Below are 23,989 nucleotides of genomic sequence, written 5' to 3'. Positions count from 1 at the left end.
AAGATATTAAATTGTGGGTGGGGGGGGAGGTTGATATGTATCTACTTTTGTTCGATAACCGAAAACCTTTTTTTCTACATATTTTACTTGGGTGGAAGTACAAAATCTCATTTAAGTGCAAGGTGGGGGAGGTAATTCAAGTTTGGGGGGAGATTAAAATTTTGCTCGAAGTGAGATTGAAATTAGGGGGGGGGGGATGAGAAATGTTAAAATTTATCATATTTGTAAAGAACCAATGGCTTTTGGACGTACCGGGAACGGCTTTAAAAGACAGTTGACCGCGAATACAAAAAACAAAATTATGAAATCAATTAAATGTCAACATAATAATTAAGGGAGGGAAGATTATTGTACAGATTTATTTGAAACAAATACAGAATTATCTTAGAAAGCAAGGAAACATAAGGTTATCTTTAAATAAAAATTAATCCCCAAAAACCAGTAACAGCTTATTTAAGGAATATAATTGTCAACCATCTACAATGTTTTCTGTACAAAAGTTTTAGCTTCATTTTTATCTTGATGTACGATTTATCTAAAATAATTTCTCTCCCATTATTTATTATAAAATGTATTACTATCATAGGAATTTTAAAGTTAAACAATTGCAAAGTATAAAATTTATGTAAACATCTTTTAATCCTCTATAAAAAGATAATTGAGTGGAGAGTAAAAACTTAAATTGGCTCATTAGATACTATGTGGATAGTCACTTGAACTTTACTAAAACTTTTATTTTAATATTCTATATCAACAAAAAAATAAAACATTAAAAAATTCTAGAAAATAATTGTCAAATGATACCAGCACTTTTAATATTAATATATTTTAAGAAATATTATTTCTCTTACTGTATCTATTTTGCCCCAAAACAGCAAAGATATGTGGAATTTAGTAAAAGAAGAAAAACGTATAAAAAGCTGTTTAAGCCAGGTATAAGGTATAATGTATAATCAACTAGCGAAATTAATCTAAAATAAAATTTGTTGTGAAGTCATAAATGTCGTCAATTTTACTTTATGTTGACATTCAACGACAGCTAAAAACCGCGTATAGGTTTTGTGATTTTTTTCCAAATTAATTTCGTTGTTGGTATAAGCAGTAGGACTGCCATGGGTGGTATAATCTTAATTTTGTTCAATAATCACAGAATTAATGTAAAAAAAATCTGATGTCTAGATTGAATAGTTTATGAGTAAATCCCATTTCTCCATTAACGACTGAATGACGGATGGACAGACAAAGGGAATTATAAAGTAGCTTCGCTACTAAAAAATTCTAATATTAAATCAATAATAACTTGTTTTCAGATGGTTTTCTGGACGATCAGGCCAGGTTGACTGAGAAGAAAAGAAATCAATCCTTGCCTGACTTTATTTCACATACAGACGAACACCATGTGTACAAAAATGAGGTGAAAATTTTGGAAATTTTTTTGTGCATTCTCTCAAAGTTTACTTTACGTTTAAAAGAAATTGGAAATAAGTGGTTTTCCATGCCTAAACCCTGCAGGTGCTTTAACCTCGCGCTATGACTAAACGATTAATATAAACTATCAGTTGAATATTTAAGAAATAAGCCTTTTGTCTTGAAGATAAAAATATTAAACTCACGAATCTTTATCTTTTAATTTTCCAGGCCTCGCCACATGAGAAGCTTTCTAGTCGAAACCTGGAGTTGATAGCCACTCTAATAAAACAATCTGGTGGCAACAAGCAGGAACAACTACACCAGATCAAACTCCTCGGTGAACTCATAGGTTCTGACCTGTCTAGGTAACTCTATTGTCTCCTGTCTAGGTAACTCTATTGTCATATGTCTAGGTAACTCTATTGTCTCCAGTCTAGGTAACTCTATTGTCACCTGTCTAGGTAACTCTATTGTTACCTGTCTAGGTAACTCTATTTTACCTGTGAAGGTAACTCTATTGTCAACTGTCTAGGTAACTCTATTGTCTCCTGTCTAGGTAACTCTATTGCCACCTGTTTAGGTAACTCTATTTTCACCTGTCTAGGTAACTTTATTTGTCAGCTGTCTATGTACCTCTATTGTTACCTGTCTAGGTAACTCTATTTTTACCTGTACAGGTAACTCTATTGTCAACTGTCTAGGTAACTCTATTGTCTCCTGTCTAGGTAACTCTATTGCCACCTGTTTCGGTAACTCTATTTTCACCTGTCTAGGTAACTTTATTTGTCACCTGTTTAGGTAACTCTATTTTCACCTGTCTAGGTAACTTTATTTGTCAGCTGTCTATGTACCTCTATTGTTACCTGTCTAGGTAACTCTATTTTTACCTGTACAGGTAACTCTATTGTCAACTGTCTAGGTAACTCTATTGTCTCCTGTCTAGGTAACTCTATTGCCACCTGTTTAGGTAACTCTATTTTCACCTGTCTAGGTAAGTTTATTTGTCACCTGTCTATGTACCTCTATTGTTACCTGTCTAGGTAACTCTATTTTTACCTGTCTAGGTAACTCTATTGTCAACTGTCTAGGTAACTCTATTGTCACCTGTCTAGGTAACTCTATTGTCAAGTATTAAGGTAACTATATTGCACCTGTCTAGGTAACTCTATTGTTACCTGTCTAGGTAACTCTATTGTTACCTGTCTAGGTAACTCTATTATCACCTGTCTAGGTTACTCTATTGTTATCTATTGTCAAGTATTAAGGTAACTATATTGCACCTGTCTAGGTAACTCTATTGTTACCTGTCTAGGTAACTCTATTGTTACCTGTCTAGGTAACTCTATTATCACCTGTCTAGGTTACTCTATTGTTATCTATTGTCAAGTATTAAGGTAACTATATTGCACCTGTCTAGGTAACTCTATTGTTACCTGTCTAGGTAACTCTATTGCCACCTGTTTAGGTAACTCTATTTTCACCTGTCTAGGTAAGTTTATTTGTCACCTGTCTATGTACCTCTATTGTTACCTGTCTAGGTAACTCTATTTTTACCTGTCTAGGTAACTCTATTGTCAACTGTCTAGGTAACTCTATTGTCACCTGTCTAGGTAACTCTATTGTCAAGTATTAAGGTAACTATATTGCACCTGTCTAGGTAACTCTATTGTTACCTGTCTAGGTAACTCTATTGTTACCTGTCTAGGTAACTCTATTATCACCTGTCTAGGTTACTCTATTGTTATCTATTGTCAAGTATTAAGGTAACTATATTGCACCTGTCTAGGTAACTCTATTGTTACCTGTCTAGGTAACTCTATTGTTACCTGTCTAGGTAACTCTATTATCACCTGTCTAGGTTACTCTATTGTTATCTATTTAAGTAACTTTATTATAATAGCTTCCCTGTTGTATCTCGTAGCATGGTATTGACATTGACAAATGCAGCAAAACAGACGGCAGACTAACGGAGCCAATATAGAACAGATTATTACATAACATAACAATATAAATTTATATTTCCAAAAACTAGAGTTTATGGCGGTTCTCACGATATGCATAGACTTTTTCTACCATTAACACAAGCCGCGCAGATTGAATTTTAAAAATGTAAGCTAACTATAAGTAGCACGCTGCACAGGAATTGTTCTTATTTTCAAAAAACTAGTGTTCATAGCGATTCTAACGGTATGCATAACATCTTCTACTGTTAACACAAGCCGCAATTTGAATTTTGAAAAGGTCTGCATTTTTTTTGCTTACCCTTTAACAATCAAATACCCTAGCCCTAAAATAACCTAAAAGTAAAAAAACCCAACACATTTACAGTACATTTGTATAAGTTATGATTTGGTAGTATTGAATGTAAGAAAAGATAAATAATATATGTACTACTAGTAGTCACGGATCTAAAGGGATAAGACAATGGCCGATAAATTAATGTACATCCCCGATGTTGATACACAAAATTACCTCTTTAGTAGATTATAATATGTGGTTAAAACGTTTTAAAACTCAACTTAATGAATCAACCGATCAAAATTCAATTATAGTCCCCAATGTTGTTATGCTAACGAATAAGAAAACGTTATTATAAAACTTTGGGGACTAGAATAGTAAACAGCCTACTTCCCTGACTATAGTAACATGTAATATCTGTGTATATGTTTCTACTGCAGGACAAGGCAATATGTAAATTAATAGGCGGTAAAGACACACTACTATATACAAACTATCTAATTTTTAAAAAATCGCCGAACTATAAAACCCCTTCCTTAAAACGCCTATCTTAGAAAACACATATCTTAAAAAACGCCTACCAATACATCTAAAATAACATTAAGTCTATTTTCATATCCCTTTATCTCCCTGAAGTGTGCCTATTGAAAACAGGGAGGGATAGACAATGATTGTTAAATTATACAATCCTTTTTATCTTTCCAATACATTACAAGACATGCCCGTCAACAAAGTATGTAGTCACAACGTTATTAGTATATTGTTGATTATATACTAAAGTCAGCCATGACCAATATTCTTTAATATCATACTAGCGGCTTCGCCTCTAGCCTCTAGACCCTTTACCCAAAGAGGTTTGATTTTTCGTATTTTAGATTTAAAAGAAAAATTAAATTTTTTTTTTATATAGTTATAAACCTTTCCGGGACCTATGAGAAGCTACCCTGTAAAGGAGAACCCGATCGGTTCAGCGGTTAGCGAGATCCTTCGCTACAAACAAACAGACAAACAAACATCGTTCTACTTTGTATTATAGATAGTCGTCTTAAATAGTATCAATTGGGTTATTTAAATTATTACATGCCGATAATATATCAAAAATTATCACTTTAACATGCGACAGAAAAAGTATGAACCAAATTTAACCAGTTTTGACATCGCAAAACTCTACATACACTCATATTTTGGGTGAATATTAATTTATCCTCTATTGTGTTATCCCTGTAGGCATGTATGAGAGTGGTAAGAATGTTGAAAGGTTCTTTGTGAATCTAGAAATAGGCAGAATAGACACACATTCAAATGGATGTGCATTTAGTACAGCAAAAATGCACGAAAATTTCTTATACCTTTTTAAGATTTTTATGTCATTGCAACATTTTGAAACAAATTGAAATAATGGGGGATAGTTTCCGTGCAATCATTTTACATTCATAGAGCAAAAACTACCCCCCCCCCCCCTTTTTATTTTAATATATTTTTTTAATGTGCGAAAATAAGTGGACACCATCTAAATAGTTTACATAGTCCCTCCTCCACACTCTATACTTCATTTCCTTTCTTTTAGAAACATCTTTCCTGTTTTGCTTAAATACTTACACAATTATTATTGATGGTTTTTAAGAACAATTATTGGTTTAAGTATGTAAAAAGCCACAGCTTCTCAAAATAAAATCATTTAAAGCCTTCTACAACTCACCCATTTAAGATATTAAAAATATTAATTAGTCCTGGCCTTGACACTCTAAAAGGAGAGCGCTGCTATGTTAAACTCGAACAAAAATATTTTATGGGTTGCTAATCCGTTCATGCGGATTAAAACTTACAGTTTTCCCAATTTTAATTTATTTTAAAATGTTGACAGTTGCAACGTCATTAAAATGCAAATATTTCGATACAAAGTCAGCAATGGCAATATCTACAAAAGAAATACGGTTTTTTTGCTATTGACGAGCCTTGTTTAAATCTAAAAGAAAATTTGAATAGCTAACCCATTTTGGCTTAATTCTTTGAACAAAATAAATTTAACTAAATCCCAAATTGATTTCTTCTACATACATTATACCAGAATTTAGATAACATTTTAAATTCCTTAAATTTATAGATAAGTTCTTATATGTATTTTAAATCTGTTTATTTCAAACGACCTTTTTCATTAATTATTTTTATTTAAACAAGGATGACAACATCCATAAAAGCGAAGCTCTGAAACGGTAGGACAAACGGACATTAACACTTGTATGTCAGAACTGAATAATCAGAATGCGAATGTATAAGAGTCAAAGCAAAATTGTAAGTAAATTTGTTGAAAAACTGCTTGATACAGGATAATGATTATGGACATACTTACATTTTTAGGGCTTAAATATAGAGTTGCTTCGCTTATAATATTGTACTTTGTTGTCCCAGGAATCAGTATACCAAAATCAGACCAATCGGATAATTAGGTTACATACAAATTTGTTGTTAAAAATGTAAAAAAATCAACATGTTTAAAATGGACGTACGGACATTCTGGTAATGATTATAGAGTTGCTACGCTTTCTAATTTGTACCTAACTATTACAGGAATCACCATGCAAAATTTGAAATCGATAGGACAATTCTAACATGCCTAAATTAACGAAAAAAGCTATTTAAAAAAGTAAAAAAATCAACATGTTTAAAATGGACGTACGGACATTTTGGTAATGATTATAGAGTTGCTACGCTTTCTAAATCGTACCTAACTACTAAAGGAATCACCATGCAAAATATGAAAACGATAGGACAATTCTAACATGTCTAAATTAACGAAAAAAGCTATCCGTGACGGACGGACGGACGTACGGACGGACGTACGGACGGACGGACGGACGGACCGACCCTAATTATAGAAAAGCTTCGCTTTTAAAAATACAGCCTGTCATATAAAGCCCATTTTCCGTTAATCAATCTGACTGTATATTTTAAATAAATAAATTTTAGCGTCAAACTTTTACTTTTTATGTAAAAAAGGCATATAGTTTTTTATTTCTCACCATTTGTATGGCCCTTGTGACCTCGATCCAAAAAGCATAAGGATATTTTTATCTGACTAATTTTCATCTGATTTTTAATTATTTCTGCTAGAAGCATTGGAAAATAACAAAATTCCTGTATGGCTTCAAAACCGTTTAATATCCTCTGGATTATAACCATTTCTGAGCTATACTAAAAATCATGCATCTTGCCATTTCAAAAATATTTTTCTATCATATTAATAAGTAGGTTTTTCAATTAACTACTATGATACGATAATACGATGCGATAGATAACTATTTCAGTTATCTTAAAATTTTAAAAATATGAATAAAAGTTGTTTCAAAACAAAGAAGGAATTTATTTTCTGTCTCTGTCGACTGGTATTATTCTAGTCCATACGAGATCTAGTGGAATTTAAAAATGGAGATTTATCTCGTGTATTTCATGTAATTCAAAATTTGTTTTTGTGTATAAGTAAAATGTCAAGATTCATATCTTTTCCATCTAACTTTAAGTTAACCTTTACTTTAAAACATTAATTCTTAAACTTATTTACTATAATTTTTATTTTATTTAAGGTACAAAGATATAATATTGCCACACATACGAGAAGATGGGCGGAGTTTAAACCTGGCTGTACAAGATATCAGGTCCAGGAGCCAGCTATCAGATCAGTCCCAGGTAATAATATATATTATTGTACTACATCCACTAGAGGATGGGCGGAGTTTAAACCTGGCTGTACAGGATATTTGGTCCAGTAGCCAGCTATCAGATCAGTCCCAGGTATTAATATATATAATTGTACCACAACCACTAGTAGATGGGCGGAGTTTGGACCTGGCTGTACTGGATATCAGATCTTGGAGCCAGCTATCAGAGCAATCCCAGGTATTAATATATATTATTATACCACCAGAGAATGAGCGATGTCTCTACCTAACAAACAAAACATAAACATAAACATATTTATTTGGGTATAAAAATTAAACAAAGTCATAAAAGGGTCCTGGAGCCAGCTATCAGATCAATCCTAAGTATAAAAATATGTAATATTGTTTCTCCTATCAAAAAAGGGATGGTGCTTAAACCTGGCTGATATTTCCCTTAATTTTATTTCCTTACCCTTTTCTAATTATACTAACTTCAGCATTTTTTCACATGGACCATATTTCGTAATTTTCATAATGTTTTTTTTTGCAGGGGTCCGACTCCGTGAACACAAACACCGAAGTGGAGGATGGAGACTCCCACAACCCCGACTGTCACCTCGCTAAATATCAATATGGCAGCAGCAGTAAACAATATTCTGGCAGCAAGCAGCAGCAATACAGCGGCAGCAGCAATATGCCAGGTCAAAATTATACTAATTCATTCTATTATATAAAGTAATAAACTTTTTTGTTCGTAGCGAATGATCTCGCTAACCGCTTAAGGTGTCCAGGGATGGTTTTAGGCAATTTTATTTCTATAAATAAGTCTGAGTGGTTTTGGGCTATTTTTCTGCCCTTCCAATCGATTTGAAAATAGGGCCCCTAGATGCAGCAGCTAATATGATATATTTTGCTAACAAACGACCAAAGGAGTAGTTTGGAAGTCTATGAGTATCAAAGAAAAATATAAAAGACAATCTGATATAATAGACCAATCAACAAATCAACTTGTAGAGGGTTATTGCAAAAATGTTTAGAAAATAATGAACTATCTATTTTAGGAAAACAGTATGGTGCTAGTACAAGCAAGGATAAAGCTTTGTCTCCGAAACAAACTCATAAGGAATGGTTAACTTTACATTCAAAATAAAAGGGGGGCCCTAAAACTACAGGGCTACCAAATACCCAATATAACCTAACTTAGTCTGATGGCAAATAAGATGCAATCAAAATATTTAAGTTTATGCATCGTACGACCAACATAACAACGGACCAAGGTAGTCACGTACACATTTTGTATGGGGAATCTTTACAATGACGTTCAGACGGACACACAGGCACAAAGAAAGACAGACGAACATTTGGAAGTATAGAGTAGCTTCACTATAGAAATTATAAAATTTAGATTGGTTATAATCTCCCTCCTCTTTACTTTAATATAAAATTTGTTGTAAGAAATTGCGACAAAGTTTGTTAATATGTTGTAAGTAACTAGAGTGAGGATATTCAATTCATTTTCATGTAATAGAGAGGATAATTTGATAATAATTTTGCATTTTCCTGCAAAAGACAAGGACATACAACTGATTATTGTGTTAATAAGCAAGTGATTTAATGTATATTAAAAGAGACAGTTTTGTAAGTATTGGATTAAGGACATCGATTTAATTTTAGTGTTACATAGTTTATAATGTTCTATCCTATAATATAAATTACTAGCAGCTACGCCCCCTAGAAGCCTCTAGGGGCACTTCAGGTAGGATTGGAAAAAGTCGACCTCATCCCATTTTAAATCTCAAAAGAATAGGTAAAAAAAATATTTTTTTTGAAGGGGGGGAGGGGGGTGAAGACACCCACCCAAAGAATAGGTTAAAACCTTCCAAGGACCTATAAGAAGCTTCACTGTAAAGAAGAACAATATCCGTTCAGCGGTTAGCGAGATCCTTCGGGACAGACAAAAACGCTTACTACTTTATATAATAGGATATTTACTTTTTAGTTTAGCTTTAATTATATTTAAAGGTGATTTTAAGCTTTTTTCCTGACCTCCTCCATCCACCCTTGGAGGCTAAGGGTGACGCAATAATTTTAAATACAAAGCATTTAAAATGTAAATATTTGAAGAAAATAGAGGATATTTAGATAATTTGAATGTTATTAAGCAGATTAATAATTATTTACCTAAAAATATGTTAGATTTGAAAAATCTTCAAACAACGAGAAAATAAGACACTCGATTACACTGTAATCAATTGAAAGAATCTACTGGGCAAGTGGGGATAAGGATTCAATTATAATTTATTACTCCATTCAAGCGGAATACAGATAGAATTTCAGTGTAAAAGTTTCAAGGAAAATCCCTTAATCGGTCAAGTTGACCAATAAAGCCCCCCCTCTCCCCCCCCCCACACATTATTTTATACTCATTTAAAAGTGTTCTAATCCTTATCTGTACCAAAGCGCTTAACCGATAGGGTTCTCCTTTACAAAGTAGCTTTTCATAGGTCCATGAATTGTTGTTTATAACTATTCTGGAGAAGAATAGCACAACCATCTCAAGAGAAATTACCGCTTACCTATTTTTTTTTTATAAAACTAAAATTAAAAATGGGAGAGGGGGTAGGTTGTCGATTTCCGGATGGTGGGATATTTTTTAAGTTTGAAGTATTTTCATCCACCTGCTACATTAGTCATATAATGTAATGAAACAAGAGCGATAACGTATGATAATAGCTGATAAAATCAATTGATTTTAAATCATTAAGAATTATTCAAAGTTATTGTTTGCAACAGATCAAGTAACATTTAAAATCTTTCAAAAATTGTTTAAAGGTAAACTCATTTTTTTTATTTATCTTAACGTAATCAGGACATTTCTCCATTTAAATTTTTTTTGAAGGTTCCGTGATTATATATTATTCTTATAACATTCTTTCTCTTTCTACTTCTTCTCTTTTTTTCATGACGACTGAAAATTTGGTCTATAATTTACACTGTCTATTTGACCATTCATATTTTTTTTTTATAGACATTGCCATATAATTTTTTTCTTCAAAGTATAAAAATGTTTAAAGAAATATTTAAAGAAATTTTGCAAAAAAAAAGGTAACCATGACTAATTGGTACAGGATCAACTTATAGAGCAGCTGCTGTCCTCTGATGTGGACATCAATGATCTGGTGACGAGGCTGTCCACCAACAACAAGGGGTCTGACTCGGGCACGGCTTCCAAGTCGTCAGCAGAGTCCAGAAATCAGGTAATTGAGGTCATTCTGGCCTACCACTGGTCAATTAAAATGTAAAAAGGCCTATCATTGGTCATTTTTATTGTATGGCGTCTTTTTATAGACACTATTGGTGGTATGAAAAAATGCCATAATAATAGGCGAATTAAACTAAGTTTGCAAAAATTTACTGAACATCAAATAAAAGAGACATTTCACGTTTGAATTTACCTAATTACAAATTTTGATAAGAATTCTTTTATAAGACTCCATAGATTAAACATATATGACAAAAGTCCGAATTGCTATTGCAGTTGCTTTGCTGTGGCTCAATTTAAAAAACATCTAAGAAAAATCAACAAAATCTTTATAAGCTGCTTCTTATTAGAATATCATAAAATTAGTTAAAATCTAAAAAAACTTATTTGTCTATGCAAATTTATTACATTATTTTAGCCGGAAGCTCAGCAGATGCAAAATTTTGTAGCTTCTTACGAACTTATTTAATTTACTGCTTGTAAGTCGGCTGCCGAGCCCTGGTATTTGCCAATAGATTTATATAATTTCATTATATTTTTATAACAAACTCAAGAAATTTTACCTTAAAAATAAATATATAAAACCTGATTTTCCATTATAGAATATTCTATTTTGTTATCTATAAAGTGAAAATCCCTTTCACAAAAGATTTTGGCGGGGAGGTGTAATTTCTCTTTTTAGCAAATAGTCTTCTTCAACATTGATGGGTTAAAGTTGGTATACCAAGGTCGTGACAACGCCCCCCCCCCATTTTGATGAATAAAGGATGTACACTCATTAGACCAAAAATATACGCGAGTTTATGAAATATAAGGATATAAAACTCCTCTAGCACTACATCTAAAAATGAATTTAAAAATTTAGTTTTTAATTTTTTTTTAATAATGTTTGTACAGAAAGCCCCTATGTACAAAATATGCTGCTGTACAAAATGGGAACCTGATTTAGCCACCCATCATAGCATAACAACTAAATAAAACTTTATAATAGCTCAACCTCTACATAAATTTTTGAATTACACTCCTTCCAACATTTAGAGAATTTAAGCCCAACCCGCCTTCCCCCCTTACAAAAATTTCATATAACGCCCTCAGTCTTCGACACCTTGAGATAAATTAATGTTCCTCAACCCCCCTCCCTCCCTCCTCTCCATCTGCCTACCTCGATCTTGATCACTAAATCCTAAATTCTACACCACAAAATTTGTTTTCAAGATATTTATCTTTTCATACAGTAGAGAAGGGAATTTACATTTTTCTTTTTTTACAAAAATAGTTTGATAAAAAAAAAGATTTGAAACTGAAATTTTCATGGGTAGAAGTAAAAAAAATATTATATCATAGTCTTTACAAAGCTTAACTATAAACTTTAGTGCCTAAATTAGTTTCCTAAATTATGAGTTTCAGTAACATTTTAATCATTGAAAATAAAATTTTAAAGTTAAGGTTTTAAATACATTTTCTTAGAAAGTCCATGGACCATGTTAAGGACAAGGTACATATTTAGTTATGTATGCATTTGTCATATTTTCAATATTTTTCCTTCGCGCCCAGGTTTCAAATTTTTATTCAATATCTGTTCAAGTTTTTACCATTCTAAAATGTTTTATAGAAAGAATACAAATTTTTTGCATATGTATTATTTATGCTAGATAGGTTCTATATTTTTTATCTAATTTCTTTTATTAGAGGGTATAAAAACTAAATTACAAAATTAGGAATAATAAATAAGTTGGATGTCCTTTTTTTGGTGAAATTTTGTGAAATGTTTAAATGTCCTTTGCTCTTTTTATATTGCAAATCCAAGAGTTATTTTAAAGATGTTTTGGTTAGTTAAGAAACAAAGCACACTTTTTTTTGCAAGAAAAGACTGATATAAAAAAGATATAAAAGACTGATTTGAGCACATTTTTAGGCTTTAAAATATTTAGTTTTCAAATTAGATTCATTGTTGAACCAAAATGATCATAGTTCATTTTCATATTTCTTTATATTCAACGTTCCAAATTTTGAAGTCTTATTCAATTTTTGGCCCTACAACATTGTTTAATAGTTTATTAAGTTTTGAACAGATCTATTGTACATTGTTATTGTACATTTTTTGTATATCCAAATATTTTAGGTAAGAATGCAAAAAACAAGTTCAGTGCATTTAAAATTTTAGTTATATTTATATGTTTGTTGAAACATTGTTTCAAAACAAGAAGAATTGTTTATAATTGCACAAATATTTGAGCAAAAAATACAATAAGATGTGTATAAAAGTATACATATATATATGATTTTTAACTTTTAAAGAACCAGACATTATAAGGTGACAGTAAAAATGGCAATGAATCTGAAAACTTGAAGTGTATTCATTGCAGACTGAAAAACCTACAGATAGACTATGAGTAAGTTTATAAAATAAAAATAAATGTAAAACCTAATTTTCTTTAGGATTGTAGTACAGAGTATAATACAATTAGAAGAAATGTTAGAGAGAAAGGTAATTTTTTTTAGCTTTATTTTTTTACTGAATGGCTTAAGCGTGATGTGTAACGCGTCTGTAATATGCCCAAGTCTAAACAATGTTCTATGACGTCAACTTGGGATATACTTCTGAGATGTTAAAATTGTTAAATATGGTAATACATTTATGAAGAAACAGGTACAACTCATACATATTTATTTATTCAAAACAAAGATCGTGCAATCAAAAGGTTGGTTGTTTTTTATTAATTTGCCTCATACCCTCAGTGTTTTAAAACTATTCATTTCATATCGATTTAGGTATTTAATTACTAGGTTTAGACTTGCATAAACCGTATAAAACAAAAAAATTATGAATTAATTAATGTAAGTTTGATATCACCAAAACATTTGAGAAATTATTTCAAAATTAATTATATTTTTAGAAAATTGATCTTTTCAAGTCGACAGGAAATTGTTTTACAAATGATATTCAAATTTATTTCAAGTTAAAGATTTTCACTTTTCTTCTGTTGAATTAATATTTTCAGAATATTTAAATTCATCATAAAAATTCTTGACAATTGAAATAAATAAGATTTATTTCTAAAAGCGAAGCTTTTCTATAATTTGGATCGGTCCGTTGTAACTAACAGTTAGCCTTTTTCGTGTAACGTTTAGTAGCGATTAGGACGATTTAGAAAGCGTAGCACCTCTATAATCGTTACCAGACTGATTCCCAGGATAACAAAGTACACTGTTATAAGCGAATTATCTCTAGAATGAAGAATGTCCTTAAACAATATCCTGTATTTCAGCAGTTTTTCAACAAATTTACTTATTATTTTGTTTCAACTATTATACATTTACATTCCAATTAATTTGGTTCTGACACTCTACAAGTGTTAATGTTCCTTTGTCCTACCGTGATGTTATGGATGTTATCATCCTTGTTCTTACTAGAAAGCAAAGAACTTAACAAGTTGGATTTGGATTTGGAAAACATTTTTTATTGGTGAAGAATTTCTTTCTGAAAAATTTAGTCTTAGGACTATTTAAATAGATGAATTACCTTCCTTGTATGCGTTGCTATACTTTGACGATTATGCCTCATTGTTAAAGGAATCCCCACCAAAGGTTAAAATAGATAACATGAATCTAACATGGCTAATTTGCGATAAATTTAGAAAAAAATTAAGTATCTGAAAACATTTCTTGAACCTTACCAAAAATATAAAAAATGTGTGACCGACCACACCCCCCTGTTAAGGTTACACAAAGAGCGCGGGGGACAAGGACAGTTTTGAGGGACATGAGATGGCGGTTGAGTGTCTTGTTAACGCGGTTCATGAATGCAGGTAGGTACTTGATGTACTTACCTGCCAGCAATCATGTACTTTTTTACATTTTTAATTTTTCATCCTTTTTATGTTTTTTCCCTATATTAAAGATTTTTCTTTAATGGTTCACTTTTTAAATTAATTTTATGTTTTTTTTAAACAAATCATTAGTTGGCAAATATGACTGCAATATTATAGAATACTGTAATTTTTATATACTTTAAAATGAAATTTGAGATTTTTTCAGTTACGGTTAGAAATCCATTTCACAATAAAATTTATAAACAAAGCAAAAAAATGCTTATTAATATGTTAGGTATATGTACCTTATTACTTACAAAAGGAATAACATACAAAAAGTTTATGACTTAACCAATATTTTTGATATTTTTATAAAAAATCTCAAAAAATCTTATAGGACCATAACTAACTAAATTGTTGTAAAATTGTGTTGATAATTCCCTGCAGGGGTAATATTTTATTCTTTTTCTAGTCTGGAAGAGGGGGGGGGGGACATTTGCTATAAATTAAACTCGTACCCATAGTTTCGCAACTACCTTATTTTATTCGTTGGAAACTTTCGTTGATTTTGGGTAGTTCTACTTTTAAACCAATAATTTAAATCTGGAGATCGGGTAATTTTCCTGCTATAAGTTTTCAATTATTTTCTTTGTTGAAAACAATTATATTGACATCATATCAAGATTTTTTGGCCAAATATGTTTGCTACAGATAAAACATCCCGATGTGAGACGTTTAGATTGTATAAAAATAGTTCCTACTTTAGAAGTTTAGTATTAAATTCTTTACTTTTATAAAATCTATAAAATATGTTTCATTTTTTTCTTTCGTCATTTTCTTGGTTAATGAAAGATTTACTTTCAGTGATTTTGAATTTCTTGTTTAAACCATAGCTTAGTGTTTTTTAAAATCATTTTTTAAAACTATGATAAAAAGGACTATAAATTTTATTTTAAAAAAAGATGACAACCCAGGACACAATTAATACCATAAAAACACCTAGTGTTTACCACTTTTATGGTAAAATTTTACCAGCCTATACGATTTAAAAGGTGGTAAAATTTTACCGTAACCGTGGTAAAAACACTTTTTGTGGTATTTTCTCACGCTTTTTACCAGCGATTTTTACCACAATTATCGGTAAAATTTTACCAGATTTCCGGTAAAATATTACCATTTTAGGACGCAAATTTATACCAGATTTTGACCAATTTTTACCACTTTTTTGGTAAAATCTTACCGCAAATTTCTGTAAGATTTTACCGAAAAAGTGGTAAAACTGTTCAACACCTGGTAATATTTTTGCCCTAAATTGGTAAAATTTTACCGGAAATAGGGTAAATATGGTAAAAATTGACCAAAAATTGTGGTAAAAACGGGTGGTAAAAATCACGAGAAAGTGGTAAAAAACGACTGACCTTAATTATAGAAAAACATCGCTTGTATAAATCGCAAAAATAAAAAAAAAATTGTTTTCATTTTTATCTTTATTGATTGAAACAACACTTAAACATATTTTTCTTGATTCTACTGCTCTGGCCGAAAACTGTTGCGCAACCTCCTGGATTTGCTGGGCACCGGCCCCATTCGACCTCGTATCACTGATATTCAACCTGGAATAAAATTGCTCATTAGTTAATTAGATAATTACAGGGATATAAAGGGATAAGACAATGGCTGATAAATTGATGTTCATCTCTAATGATGATACACATCGTTACCCCTTCTGTAGATTACAATAAGTGATTGAAATGTTAGGACACTCAACTTAATGAACCAACCAATAAAAAATCAATAAAAGTACCCAAGGTTGTTAGGCCAAAGAATAAGAAAATGTTATTTGAAAACTTTGGGGGCTAGTGTAATTTACAGCCCAATGTCCCATCCCTCCCTACTAAATATCTAATCTATAATACAAAGTAGAACGATGTCTGTCCGTCCGTCCGTCCCAAAGATAAAGCCTATACTCGCTGTTTACGCAAATGTGTCAGAACTTCCCCCCCCCCCCTTACTCTCACACCTAAATTTTTTCTTTTGAAAGCAAAAATAAAAGTGTGTAGGTTCGACTCCCCCTCTCCCCCCTCATTCATTTCCTACAGGCATCTTGACACGTGGCAAAAAAATCAGCAAACTTATCTAACTAAACATCTTTGAAAACGCAGAACGAGAAAAAATAAAGGGAAAGCTTACCTGGAAAACATAAGCAGTAACAACATCCGTGGCTAACAAGAACAGGCTGGGGCCATAGTACTCGGCATTACTGATTATATGCTTCACGTGGCGTATGGAGTCGTGGAACGCGGGGTCCTAAGTTATGGAGGATTAAATGAAGGAAGGAAGTGGACTGTTTATTACACTAGTCCCCAAAGCTTTATTTTCTTCTTCGTTGCTTTAACAACTCTAGGGACTTTTATTGAATTTTGAATGGTTGATTAATCAAGTTAAGTGTCTAAAGCTTTCAACAACTAATTATACTCCACAGAAGGGGTAATTTTGTGTATCATCATTGCTGATGTACATCAATTTATCCGCCATTGTCTTGTCCCTTTAGATCCCTGTCCCAAACAAGTACTAATATTAGATAAATTTAGACCTAAACCCCAGGCAGGGAGGGTAAAATATGGTGTAAATATCATAATGGTATCCAAAGTTTCAGAAACAAGTTTACTTATTCGTCAACTCAAAAACTTTGAGTACCTAATTTTTATTAGGTAAATCTTGATTTAATTTCAATACTTCGTCTTTTGTCCTATCCCATAAGAACCATGTTTCCCGTTGTGTCTACAGAAACGTAAATTATTTTAGTACAATCTTTTTTTAAACTTAAACAATATTTTACTTCGTCTTAAATCATTTAATAACCCATTCCTGAATAGCCTTGGTCCCTGGTCCACGTCTACCCGGGGAGGGTGGAGGTCCCCTGCGTCCTGGAGAATAGTCACCTGGTGGCCCTTTGGATGGGGGTGGTGACATGTACCTTGAATATTCAGATTAGTTTATAATAAGTAAATGTTATGTCGTTATCTATTAAAAATAACATATATCATCAAAATTCTAAAAAATACCTATTAAAAATCAAATTAGGTAAAAAAACTAGGTACTTTATGTCATTATTGAGAGGAGACAATGAACTGTTAATTTCATCAGTCCCAAAAGTTTTATTATAACGTTTTCTTATTCATTGGCTTAGGTAACTACTTTGGGGAGTTAATTAAATTTTGATTTATTGTTTCAATAAGTTGAGTGTTCAAACGTTTTTTAACCACTAATTTTATGTATCATCGATGTTGATGTTCATCAGTTTATCGGCCATTGACTTATCCCTTTACATCCCTGATATAAATTTGATTTTACCTTGGGGGTGGCCGACCTCTTGGTTCAGGTGAGTAATCCCTGGGTGGTGGGCCCCTACCGGGAGGTCCCCTCCTGGGTGACGGGGAATATTCTCTGTGGTGGGGGGGAGGAGGTCCGCGGGGGGGTCCTCGTGGCGACATATCCCTCATTGGCGGTGGGGGGCCTCTGTAACGTTGTTGTGGAGGGGAGTAGTCGCCCCTGGGGTGTGCCTCCCTTGTGAAGTAATGTGAGGGGGGTCCGTAGCCATCTCTCCTCTCATACCTGAAAAAATAAAAATAATTTACTTAAAAAGTTAAAATTCATTAAAAAAAAGGTTTTTAAAATTTTTTGATTGGTAGAAAAGGGAAGAACTAATAAGAAAGAGCATATCTAGGTAGGAAAGTTATTGTAATTTTAGAAAATCTTTAATAAAGCAATAAAAGAGATGGTAGGCATTTAAAGTTAGCAAATTTGGAAATTACACTAATATATTTTGTTTATATACTAAATTGTTTAAAGTAAAAAGGTTCTTTGTCTTTAGCTTAAGATTTCGATAACTACTAAACCGATTGAGTTCTCCTTTATAGGTAGGAAAGCTTCTCATATGACACGGAATGGTTTTAGACTATATTTCTGTCCCCTATCTATCCTTTTTAATACAGAGCCCCTAAATGCTAGGGCCGCAGCCGCTAGCAATATCTAAACTAATCTTAAAATTTAAAATTTTACCTTGGTGGAGGGGATCTACCACCCCCTCTGCCACCACGTCCTCTGAAACCACCCCTGTCCCCTCCACGGCCTCTGCCTCTAAAGCCACCCTTATCACCTCCCCTTCCTCTAGAGCCACCTCTGTTATTTTTAAATGTTTTCATTTTGAAAAAAAAAATTCGATGATTTTTAGTAAGTATTTTGGAAGATTAATTTTAAATTTTTTTATCTTAGGTACTGCTGTTTTATTAGCGCAGCAACTTTATAACAAAACTGTACGTCAGTCCATGGCGAAATTACAAAAAATGCATTGCTTTTAAACGTTACATTTAATAAATAAGCCTACCTAAAGATTTTCTAACTTTTACTTTTTAAAACAAAAACTTTCCTAGAGTAATGTGGGGGGCTGCGTCTTTCATACCTATCCCCGCCTCCACCCCGGCCTCTACCTCTGTAAGAACTGCGCCCCCTATCACCTCCGCGTCCTCTATCACCGCCTCCACGTCCCCTGCCTCGTCCCCGGGATATTTCCACTCTCAGCCGTTCACCGGCATATAATGTACCGTTCATTTCCTTAAAAAATAAAGTGAAGTGAAAATAACTTCAAGACCTGAAGTTTGTTTAATAACAATAAGGTAAAAATAAATCAAAACAATTCCCTATAACTTAAAAATACCTCCTACCCTTGTGGAATATTCTAAACCCTTCTTGATCTCCCTAAACCTAACTAAAAGCAGTAGTGAAAGTTTCAAACAAAAAATGATAAATAGAGGATTATTTGGGTCCTCATGAAAACGATAATTTATTCCGTATCTAACCTCTATTAATGGGAGTTAAAAGTTTCTTATCGTATTGTGTACAACACTCAGCGATTTTCCGCGGAGATTAAAAATAAAAGGGTTCCAGTTTTGTTGGCTCTAGGGTCAGACCAAGAAAATTAATTAGGCCAGGAATTAATTCTGTTATCTATATTTCGTATAAAATCATCTTCAATTCGATTCGATATGTATGTTGCTTTTCTGTGTGGCTCAGAACCGGCTCTAATCTAACGTAAATTAATCGGATTTGGAGCCAAAGTGTAAGAAGATTGGGTACCCAAAGTATCAAAAGAATGGTACCTGAACTGCTTTGTCAGCTCCGTCGGGATGATTAAAAGTTATAAAACCATAACCTTCACCAATAAATACCTACAAAAATACTTTTATCAACGTCGAAGTTATTAAACATTAAATTTTTGGCATTATAATGAAATGTTATTGAATTTAAAAATAGTAATATCAATAAAACTAGGTACAGAGACCACATACATTTATTAGAATGGTGTCAGCTTTCAAGTAATGAAAAGGTGAAGGCAAGCCTTGACTTTTAAGGGGGTGGCAACACCCAGCCATTTTGTTGTAAAGAAACCAAAATATTATTTGTATTATTATACAGATCTACAAAGATAAATATAAGCTGCGAAACTTTTCTGTAACTTACTTCTTCAACTGCCCCCTATGTTTCAAATGCTGATCTGAGGTCTTGTTTCTTTACAATCTAAATAAAAGAATTTGTTATAATCAAAAACTATAGGTATGAAACTAAAAAAATACGACAAAAGTAGAAACCTTATACTTTTTAGCTAGACCAAAATAATCAGTAGGTAACAAGTTTGAAATAGATAGGACAATTCCTACATGCTTGAATTAATGATAATAGCTATGAGTTTCGTCCATACAGACCGGCCATCCAACACTAATTATAGAAAAGCTTCGCGTTTACAAAAAACATAATTCCCTTCCACAAAATAACAATGATAACGTTTATGAGAGTAAAGCTCTCAAATAAGACAGTGGGACAAACGGAATTTTGTTGGTAAAACTTCAAGGATTTAAAGGGATAAGGCAATCCCCGATAAATTGATCCACATCACCAATGATTATTAACAAAATTACATCTTTATAATTATAAATTTTTTTTCAATTTTTTTCAATTTTGTACCCCCCCCCCCCCCCCCCCCCCGACTACCGACGAACAACTATTTTAGGTTAGGTTAGGTTTTAGGCTAGGGAGCCGAGCGCTGCGGCTAGGCAGGCAAGTGGGCCGAGCGCTGCGGCTAGGCAGGCAAGGGGGCAGAGCGCTGCGGCTAGGCAGGCTAGGGAGCCGAGCGCTGCGGCCAGAGTTCATAGTTCGCTGTCGGGGGGGGGGGGGGGGGGGTACTCAAATTTTCAATATTGAAAAAAAAATTTCTAAGAGGATAATACCAAAAAATCAATTTAATGGACATTTTATATAATACAGAAAATTTCTTCCTTTCCCTGTACCTTATAAAAATCGTCGGAAAAAGCCGTTTTTTAAGCAAACAAAAGCGCGTTTTGCTCTATCTGTGAGATATTATGAATAAGATAATGTTAAGATTTGATATTAAGATGAGAAAAATTTACGTTCACAGTCCCTTTAAAGACACAATACCTGTAATAATAATGTACAAACTTTTCAACCAATAATAATACCCTGGCCTTTCTAATTATAAGCCTAGGCAGAGCCATGCTGGTGATGCTAGCTCAAGCGTGGACCGTGGTTTATGTAGAACTGTACTTCTGAAGCCAATACCCAATTACAGGGTTACGAAAGTTTAAATTGATGTTTTTTTTTTTTAATGTTAATATTAAATGTAATATAGTTTTGTAATGACATATAAAATATATATTCGATAGAATATAAAAAAATATAGTGCATTCAATATTAAAAAAAAATATTTAAATATATATATATAGTTGTTAACCATATATGAATCTATTTCCGGCCGGGTTCTTAAAAGATATTGCCGCGTTTTTTCGACATTTTTTACGCTATGAATAACAAGCGCAACATTCGCGAAATCTAAAAGAGTATACAATGATTTATTTAATTATTTCGCTTTTGATGGTACGGCCTTCATAGAAAAAAAAAGATTATCTTCAATCCATTTTTGCTGCATATTAATTAATGCATCTTTTTAGAGCTGTGTTAGACATTAGAAAAATTGCTAAAAAAATAATTTAAAATTCAGTATTTTTATGTTATATACTCTGTTTGAAATTCTATCGTCAACGTTCAATCAATCAATGTCTAAAAAACGCCGAAAAAATGTGGCATTCATCTTTTAAAAACCCATCTCGGTGGTATTTCCGGTTGGCAAAGACAACATAAATATAGAAATCATGAAACATTGTTGTTCCACAATTTTGCCACATTTTTAAACATCTTGCTTAAAAAAAATCTTCCAAACAAATTGTAAATTCTACAAATTTAAATATTTAGAGAAAATTGAGTAGTAATTTACTTCTTGATTCAAAATATTTGATTAAATTGAATCAAAACTAATAATTATTTTTGGCACTCTATATTCAAATAATCATAAGCTTATCAATAGTGCGCATGCGCGCACAGAGGTGCCATAAATTTCAAAACTTAAAAATATAAGTTTTGTAGCGAAATTACTCTATAATTCGAAATCTCTGTCTTTCTTTTAGAAACATTCAGGGGAATATACGAAAGCTTATATTTATATTAAAGATGAAAAATCGATAAATTCAAATGCACACGGCACATCTGCGTAAACACACACACCTGGATTTTTTTTCTTTTAATTTTAATTCGTATGAAGCTAGCTCAAATAAGTAAATATTAAATTTGATATATTTTTGACGATGCGGGAGGATGTTTTAAAAGAAATGATGAAATAATTTTCAAGGTTTTAAAAAAAAGTTAGCTTCTTTTATGCGAAAAAATTCAATAAAAAGTAAAAATTTTTACCAAAAAGTTGGTCAAATTTTACCAAGTTTTTTTTTTGTCAAAGTCCAAAAATCTGGACTTAGCCTAAAAATTTACCTTGTCAATTTTTACCAAAAAGTTGGTCAAATTTTACCAAGTGTTTTTTTTTGTCAAAGTCCAAAAATCTGGACTTAGCCTAAAAATTTACCTTGTCAATTTTTACCAAAAAGTTGGTCAAATTTTACCAAGTTCATTTTTTTTGTCAGAGTCCAAAAATCTGGACTTAGCCTAAAAAAATACCTTGTCAAATTTTACCAACTTTTTGGTAAAAATTGACCAAATTGCGTTTTTTTGTCTAAGTCCGAAAATTCGGACTTAACCTGAAAAATAGAGTTGTAAAATTGACCACATTTTTGGTAAAACTTCCAAATGTGGTAAAATTAAAAAAAAAAAAAAAAATTTTAAATTTAGGCTTCATTGTATAGAAGTCATTATTTTAAAGTACTACAACTGATTATGAAGAGCTGTTTTTAATTTAAAACACAAAAAACGGGGTTTTTTGTTTCGTCAAATTTTACAAAAAAAATGGTAAAATTTTACTAATTTTTTGGCTAAAATTTTTGCTGGTAAAATTTACCACGAAACTGGTAAATTTTACCAGGTTGACCAGCTTTACCACTTTTCCGGTAAAAAATTTTTTTTTTGTGGTATTTCGTAGAACCTGGGAAATTAGATAAAGGTTCCTGATGGACATACAGACAAAATTGAAAGGTCCGCTGTCCATCTATTTATATGTTTGTCCGTTTGTATCAATGTACATCCGTCCGTCCAAGTTAGTAAACAAAAACTTGGCTATACTAGGGCTATAATAATGGTTCTTACAGTTTCATAATTATTTAACCAAGCCTAATCAATCTAGGACAGTAGGTTTGTATCTATATCTTTACAGGAAAGGACAGTAGTCTTCTTTTCAGTTCAAAAAAGCATCAGTTTTTATGAAAACCAACATTGTTAACATTTAAAATAATAAAAAGATATTTATAAAAATAGAAAAATTAAATGTAAAACACAAATTATTTGTTTTCAATGATTGCTACTGACGTAATCGTTCTTGCTTTATTTACATTCTTTGTATGTGTATACACTTAGAGAGGGATGGAACAGTGGACTGTTTATTACACTAGTCCTCAAAATTTTATGATAACATTTTCTTATTCGTTGGCTCAACAACTTTTGGGACTTGCTAAATTTTGATTGGTTGATTTATAAAATTGAGTGTCCAAACACTTCAACCTAATCTACAAAAGAGGTAATTTAAAGTATCATGATTGGGGATGTATATTAATATATCGGCCATTGTCTTATCCATTTAGATCCCTGGCACACACGCATAATTTTATCTATTTTAATTTTCTATGAAGAAATTGTTAAAGTTTAAATGTGAATTTTATTTGCATAAGTTATAAACAACTAAACTTTAATGAATAAATTTATATATTTTATGCAAAAGGGCAAAAGAAACATTAAAATAAAACAAAAGTTAGCTAAGATTTATTTAGACGTTTTAAAGATTATTTTGGGGTTGAGGGGGGAGGGAGGTTGAGTACCCTCACAAACGTTCCCCCGATTAATCTTAGCAGAGATACATGATAGATATCCTGTTACTTTACTTTATGGAATTATTTATAGGCTTAAATTGCGCAATTTAGATTTTTTTGTGCATTTGCTTTTCAGGTAAAAGACAATGGTCGAAGAATAGGTTCTACTTATTAAATTTAGCTTATACTCTCATTCTGGGAAGCTAAATATACTATAATTAATGTGTTTATATTTCA

At 32.0% G+C, this 23,989-nt stretch overlaps 2 protein-coding genes across 7 annotated transcripts in view; one reads left to right on the top strand and one right to left on the bottom strand.

Annotated features, from left to right (window-relative positions):
• LOC145317266 (uncharacterized) overlaps nt 1–23,989 on the top strand; it is a 70,048-nt gene that overhangs the window by 44,316 nt on the left and 1,743 nt on the right. For 2 of the 4 annotated variants that reach the window (XM_080158267.1, XM_080158268.1), the window contains exons 12-19: nt 1,311–1,414; nt 1,639–1,775; nt 7,230–7,332; nt 7,855–8,005; nt 8,366–8,429; nt 10,435–10,561; nt 13,006–13,054; nt 14,288–14,375. In XM_080158267.1, coding sequence (XP_080014393.1) covers nt 1,311–1,414; nt 1,639–1,775; nt 7,230–7,332; nt 7,855–8,005; nt 8,366–8,429; nt 10,435–10,561; nt 13,006–13,054; nt 14,288–14,375 — 823 coding nt within the window. Of the gene's footprint in view, nt 1–1,310; nt 1,415–1,638; nt 1,776–7,229; nt 7,333–7,854; nt 8,006–8,365; nt 8,430–10,434; nt 10,562–13,005; nt 13,055–14,287; nt 14,411–23,989 lie in introns of all 4 variants that reach the window. The other 2 variants (XM_080158269.1, XM_080158270.1) reach the window with 2 other exon arrangements.
• LOC145317264 (uncharacterized) lies at nt 15,851–20,982 on the bottom strand. Of its 3 annotated transcripts, none has more exons than XM_080158264.1 (8): nt 19,899–19,966; nt 19,538–19,606; nt 18,810–18,992; nt 18,441–18,562; nt 17,733–17,993; nt 17,249–17,355; nt 16,569–16,687; nt 15,851–15,991 (listed from the first exon to the last, which is right to left on the bottom strand). In XM_080158264.1, the coding sequence occupies exons 3-8, from the start codon at nt 18,987–18,989 to the stop codon at nt 15,977–15,979; spliced, it is 804 nt and encodes a 267-aa protein (XP_080014390.1). In that variant the 5' UTR covers nt 18,990–18,992; nt 19,538–19,606; nt 19,899–19,966; the 3' UTR covers nt 15,851–15,976. The 3 variants fall into 3 exon arrangements, with proteins under 3 accessions (XP_080014390.1, XP_080014389.1, XP_080014388.1); XM_080158263.1 differs by lacking the exon at nt 15,851–15,991 and adding an exon at nt 20,871–20,982 and having other exon boundaries at nt 16,500–16,687; nt 19,899–19,955; XM_080158262.1 differs by lacking the exon at nt 15,851–15,991 and having other exon boundaries at nt 16,500–16,687; nt 19,899–19,967.

This window comes from Acartia tonsa, chromosome 4, assembly GCF_053477335.1.
Source record: "Acartia tonsa isolate MP-2025a chromosome 4, ASM5347733v1, whole genome shotgun sequence".
Classification (NCBI taxonomy): domain Eukaryota; kingdom Metazoa; phylum Arthropoda; class Copepoda; order Calanoida; family Acartiidae; genus Acartia; species Acartia tonsa.
This window is presented reverse-complemented; position numbering and strand designations above follow the sequence as displayed.